This window comes from Pleurodeles waltl, chromosome 11 (assembly GCF_031143425.1).
Source record: "Pleurodeles waltl isolate 20211129_DDA chromosome 11, aPleWal1.hap1.20221129, whole genome shotgun sequence".
Taxonomy (NCBI): Eukaryota; Metazoa; Chordata; class Amphibia; order Caudata; family Salamandridae; genus Pleurodeles; species Pleurodeles waltl.
In genome coordinates this window covers 944,370,509-944,377,111 of record NC_090450.1, presented here as the reverse complement: position 1 = coordinate 944,377,111, position 6,603 = coordinate 944,370,509, and the positions used below count along the sequence as shown (strand labels likewise).

At 43.1% G+C, this 6,603-nt stretch overlaps 1 protein-coding gene across 2 annotated transcripts in view; it reads right to left on the bottom strand.

Annotated features, from left to right (window-relative positions):
- Positions 1-1,805: 1,805 nt before the first annotated feature.
- The window catches only part of LOC138266369 (sodium/glucose cotransporter 1-like), a 223,536-nt gene continuing 218,738 nt past the window's right edge, over positions 1,806-6,603 (bottom strand). For both annotated transcript variants that reach the window (XM_069215104.1, XM_069215105.1), the window contains exon 15: positions 1,806-3,706. In XM_069215104.1, coding sequence (XP_069071205.1) covers positions 3,495-3,706 — 212 coding nt within the window. In that variant the 3' untranslated portion in view covers positions 1,806-3,494. The remainder of the gene's footprint in view (positions 3,707-6,603) is intronic.

Here is a 6,603-nt window from a genome sequence, read left to right as displayed (position 1 = left end):
ATCTCTTGAGCCCCTCACTGTGGCTGAATGTCTTAGCCTGAAGAACGTAGGCATGTGCTTGAGTAGTAATTTAATTTTTGACCACCATATACGAGTTGTCTCCGCCTGTTTCAGTTTTCTGAGATCCTTAAACAAGATAATCCAGGTTTTCCTGACTAATGGAACAGCAAACCGTAGCCCATGCCACCCTAACGTCACAACTAGACTATGGGAATGTTTTATGTCTGGGCATCAAGGGCCTCACTAAGGAGAATCCAAACTATTCAAAAGCTGGCCGCACGCCAGCTCTGTCACATCCCCAAGTACCACTCGATTACACTGTATTTGCGAGAGCTACACTGGCTGCTAAAAGGCAAGTGTGCACAATTCAAAGCTCTGCTTTGCCTACTGTACCTGTGAGAATGTACGGCCAAGCTACCTGAGCATCTCACCAGCCCTATGTTCCATCTAGGGCCGGAAAATTTAAAGCTAGCACAAGTTCCCAGAATCATACAGGTCAGACAGACCATTGCACCTGAGCCACAGTCAAAATTAATGGCTGACAATCTGCACAGGCTTACTGTAGCCAAACTGTTTTGGCGCTGGGAAGCCACAACTAGGGTAGCCATACGTTCTATAAATTCTGTTAACATCACATAGCGTAACGTAACATAACAGAACATAACGTAACATAACATCATTCTTAATGCAGTTAGTACAAAATATACATTAAAACCTGAAAGCCCAGAATCAGGACTATACACCAATGTGTTTCAAGTAATGTTGCTCTGATATATTAGTCTAAGTTGCCCGTTTTAAGGCAGGTGCTTTTCGTTGGGCCCAGTACAAGACTCTTTGCTGTCTTAGGTGAAGAGTCATTTTTACCCTTTTTGTCCACTTTCCACCAGCTGAAGGTAACATGGTAATTTGATGCCATTTAAAGTATCGACCAGATATGCTTTCATCTAAAACGACCATGCTTTTCATATATATATCTCACTATTAATGATCCTGAAAGGACAACAACTTTACATTTTAAATCTTAAACAAATTTCTGTAAGCCAATGGCTTCATGCACACCAATCTGGGTGCCATTCCCGAGAGCTCTTTATGCAAGCTGCTTCTTTCGGAACAGAACAGCAAGGGTGATTATAATCTTCAAAATGTTTCCTTGTGGCCAAACCCACGTGGTGAGTCCTAAGGGAGCTCTTCTACTCCTGCGTGTCACATGGTTGTACTGCTCCCAGGTCCTGTTGACAATGTGACACCAACAAAACCAAACTTCTAATTCTTTACACCACACATCAAAGCAAATCCACCACACTCAGACTTCCAAACCACCATGGCTAGCCCCCCCACCATCTACAAAAGCAATCCCTTCAATGCTAAAGCCAATCTGCCAAACCACTAAAACTAACCACCCAACACTAATCCCACCTGAGAAGGCCAGGCAACCACCCCTACTTTCCACATTACCAAAGTCACCATAACCCACATCATAAATATGCCTATCTTCCAACCCGAATACCATCCTGCTGAAGAAAGTACATAGCTCAACACTCCCACTCTTGTACCACCTGAGAAAATCCCAAATTACCAAAGGCAAATCTTAACCATCTCATTCCACGCAAACAATCAGTTCTCGATAGCCCATAAGCCACCAAATTAAATATCCATACTAACATCCCATTGTAGACTTTGACAAGAGTTAACGTAGTCTATGACAGACGCAATGACGAGACACGTGTTTCTGAACACAAGGCTCCAGCCCAGCCTAAATGACAAATACTGTCTAAGCTGGACACGAAATAAGACAGGCTTGGAGATTTTGAGTTATTTACAGATATACAGTCCTTTACTGGTTCACATATATCACAAAGACATCTTCACAATAATCGCTGCTCATGAAGCCCTCTAGCCATGCCTATACAGAGGTAAGGCACAAGGATGGTTACAGCGATAGGGCAGAAAAGACAGAATCAGCAGCCACATTGAAAGATGCTTCCAGATGTTAGTTTTTGAGAGACTTTGTCAGGCCTGAGATGACAATACTGTGGACCATAATATATAGCCACTTTCTTCAGTGACTGGAAAGTGCCTTACAGAAGGGTACTCTTTGGTTGATGAGTGTGCCCCGACAAACTGATGCTCAGCTTTTCCTTCCACCTCTGTTGCAACCCCTCTTGCAGTTGAAGCCTTCAGCAGGCTGTGGCAGGGAGTCACACGTGACATAAATCTTAAATTGTGTTAGATCATTAGGTGTCAAAGCTGCAGTGAAGAGATGATTTGAGATAGCACCAAACTGTAGGTTCGTCAGGCTTATGTCACCCATCAAGGAAATATGAAATATATGTTCTTTTGCTAATAGGCACTTACCCCCCTGCTCACATTCCCATGTCCACTTTGGAGACCTTGGGCCTTGGCCATTATCTATTAGTCGTCTCACAGGTGTGGATGCCTGCAGGTAGGCAAGCACAGGTGACGTCTTTCTGTCTTTTCAATGAAATAATACCGCCAATGACAGCAATGCAAAACATGGAGTGAATTCTGGGAGGTGAGGGGGATTGCCTGACTGGCGTTATCTATGTGGAAAGAATCAGCACTTTTGTTTAGAACAAGAAGGTGAACAGAAAGGTGGAGGAATGAGGCAACCAATGCTGCTTTACCCAGGAAGAAAGGTCAAAACTCAAGATTCAGTCTCTCTGGTTAGGAGGTGAGTGGTAAATGAGAGAGAATTAAAACACCTCCTTCAAAAATTCTTTGAGGACATCCCATTACCCTTGCCAAGAACCTGGGGCTGAAGCTCTGCGATGTCATGGAATATTAACATGTCAGCACAAGCCGAGCAAAGACGCGCGGCCTGTGGAATAATAATCACAGGAGATCAACATGTTGGGCAATACTGAAAGGAGGGCATCCCCCGGTGTAGGAAGATTCTGAATTTCCAGGATGTCTTAGAAGGGCAGCCAGCATGCGCGTCGGAAAATTCTGAGAATGGGAACAATGTCTATGTATGACGGAGACGAAACTGCAGCACTGTTGGAGGTTCTGAATCCAAGTCATCCTGAGGATAAAAGTTGAGCACCAACATACATACAAGCTGAGCCAAGTTATAACTCAAACGCTTTGGTGTAAACGTACGAAGGTTGTGGACATCATTGTCGTCCGAACATGCTCCCGCATCCAGGTGGCGCCTTTACCTTACCACCTGAAGATCTGGAGCATCCCAGGAGTTTGCAAGTGTGCAGGTCATTTAATGTGATTGCAACTGACACATGGAAGCTCAGCATTTTCTCTTCTGGTATTGATTGGAATTTTTTGTACATAATGTACTATTCAACAATGAATTAATTAATATTAAAATCTATACAACCAGTGCCTACATCACCCATAGGGTTAATTAAGTTCCCCTGCCTGTCAATCTTTAAAATGATTTGTGTAAACAGCACAGGGCAATTTCAAGTTGGAAGGAGAACCGGGATAAGGAATGAATGTTCCGCCACATGCAGTATGGACTATGCAAAGTAGGCGTGACAGAAGACGGCTACAGTCAATAGGATGATGCCGTTGATGTTGACCACATTCCTCCAGAGCGGCACCTCTGACGTGTCTGTCAGCTTCTTGTCCATGGCCTCCTGTTCTTCTTTGCTCAGCTTGGGGGCTTTCTTGTCTTCAAAGCCACAGAACCAGTTGTAGGACTTTCTCCAGCAGCTGAGTTCTTCTTCGACTGTGTATAATAAGACACAAGATTGTTAGGCACCAAATAGCAGTGAATGGTTATCATGCATATTCACCCGCGTAAGAATCACAACTCATTCCAGCATGCATTAGCACACGTGCCCTAACCTCTTTGCAGCTTCAGTGACTGAGCACCGGTAAGGAGAATTTTGCTTATACTTCCACCATAAAAGGAAATCCTATACACGTCCCCAAAGTGACTTGCAGAAAAAAACACATCCTCTATTGCCTGTCTATGCCTACATTGTAAAGTCCTGCTCTTTTAATGCCACACTCTGTAGGGAGGTGCAAGATTTGTACTGAGCGCTCCTATGTTTGGTTCCATGGCTGGATAACATGAGTGGGAGGGGTCAGCTGTCTGATGAGTCAGTATTTGGCTAGTAAGGCTGGGCTAATGGCTCATTGGTAGTGCTCTCATGCTGTGGTTTCAGTTTGCCTAGTAAGGCTGGATAAAAGACTTGTTCATTGCAGGATCTCTATAGTGTGTCAGTGGTTGGCTAGCAAGCTGGATTCATGGCTTATTCATAGGGATTTTTCTGATGTTTGAGGGGATGATTATTAAGGCTAGATTCATTGCTCATTAGTAGGGCTATGTCTGATGTTGCAGTAAATGACTAGTAAGGCCGGACTCGTGGCTCATTCATAGGACTCTCAGCCCAGCTCAATTACTTTCTGGTAGGGCAAAGTGGAATGCTTCAGTGGTTGGTTAGTAAAATGTTATTCAGGGTTCGGGTTAAGGAAAGAGTATGGATGACTTTGTGCTATCCAGGTAGGGCTCCTTGGCTGGTCTAATCCAACTTGGTAAAGGCTGTCTATTTCAGTGTAAGTTAGCAAGAATTCTTTCGGTGTCATGGCTCAATGCAAAGAGTATTGTGGCACAGTAGAAGGCCAGTTGCACTGGTCTTATGGCTTATTAGAAGGGCTCCATAAGAGGATAAAGGTTTTGTCAGCCGTTAGCCAGTACTTTTTACTTGAGCACACAAACACCCGGAAGTTCCTCAATGCCAGCAAATGATAAAATATTATCCTTTGGAACATCAAACTCTCAGGAAGATAACAGAGAAGAAGCTTAACAGGTGAGATGGTTTCAGGTCCCGTTTACATGGGTCGGCGACTGGTTAGTTGATAGTTCAATGGCAAGACTGAGGTGGATGTCTCCATAGCATGCCAGTTGGATTGCAATCTTTGTTTATTCACAGGGCTCTTGGTTGGATTAACAGATTACTGGTAAACTAAAGGGTGGGGCTCTTTGTGGATGGCTCTAACGGTCGGATTTCCTGCTCACTGTGTTACTGTCTCAGTGATAGATGAGCTGGGCTGGATTAGTGGCTATTTGGGCCTCATTATGAGTTTGGCAAAAACTAGTTAGGTCAGCCCCATCATTTCTCTCATCTTTTGGGACACCCTTGGGCCTCACTCATTATTTTGTCAGCTAAGATATAACAGTCCATGTTTCTCTTCACTCTGTGACTGTAAATGTTGTGTGACTTCCCCGTCTACATATAATAACTCATCCACCTACCATCATTGCCAGACTACGAAAGATGCATGTGTATCTCGAGGCAGTAGAGTGCTCCACAACCTAAGTAATGCCAACAGGACTGGCATTTCAGTCTCCATAATAATGGTACGACTGGTGACTTTCCCCCGTCCTGTATGTTTAGATTAGGGCACATTCCCACACGACGTGCAGTAAAGTGCTGTTCTGTTGGCAACCCTAGAGGAATCTGGGGCCAGATGTACAAAGCATTTTTTTGGTTGCAGACGGCAAAGCATTTTTCTGGTTCTCAGAATTGGGCCATCTGCAACTGGAAAAATGCTTTTTCAAATGTACAAAATGCAAAATGAGATTCAGTAACTTGTTACCCAATCGCAATATGCATTTGCGTTTCGGTATTTGGAAGGGGGTGTTTTGGGTGCCCCGTCCAAATACCAAATCGGTATGGTATGCATTACTGTTTTATGACCGAATTCCAGTCGTAAAACAGTAATTCCTTACCATCATTTTAAAAGTGATGGTAACCCATTCACAAATGGGATTCCTCTTAGGCAATGTTGAAAAAAGATTTTTTAAGACCAGTCAGTGGTCCCTCTGACCACTACCTACTCTTAAAAAATGAAACTTCAAAGTTTAATCTTTTCTTTTTAATCGCATCCCATTTTCCTTTAAGGAAATGGGTTGCATTAAAAAAAAAAAAAACCGCTTTATTAAAAAGCAATCACACACATGGTCTGCTGAACTCAGCAGGCCACCACCCCTGTTACGGCTGTGATTCCTAATGGGTTGCAAATTGGGACCTACCTCATTAACACATTAACATTCATGGGGCAGGGTGATTTGCTTAAAGTGCTGTGAATGGTGTTTGGGAAATAGGTTTGGATAAGACGTGCTTCCATATGGTGCTGCAAATACTCTAAATAAATTCATTGGGGATTCATGTTTAAAGTTTCTTTTACCTGCCTTGAGTATTTAAATAGTGTCTGCTTAACATGCATGTACCTAGAATGCTGTAAACGTGAAAGTTAATCTTCCTCCTGGAGATGCATAAATGATTTTAGTCCACTGGGAAATTAGTGACATGTTTAGCTTAGGATGTAGGAAATGACACAGTGATAAAATGGCGGTGTTGGGCTGAAGGCTAAGTGATTGGACCTCAGACCCTGGGTTCAGGATAAGATGGTCCCACTGTATTAAACAACCTTTGTTATCTCTTGTAACTTTGTGGTCAGGATTTTAGTCAGGGCATCTAAAGCTTTACCTTCAAATTTCATAAAGGTTTCCTGAAAACTATGCAAGTGTCACAACCTTTGTGAAATTGCAAGAAAAAAGCCTCCAAAAGTAAGTTTGGCAGAAAAAAAAATCCCAGCAAGAACTCATTTTTAGTG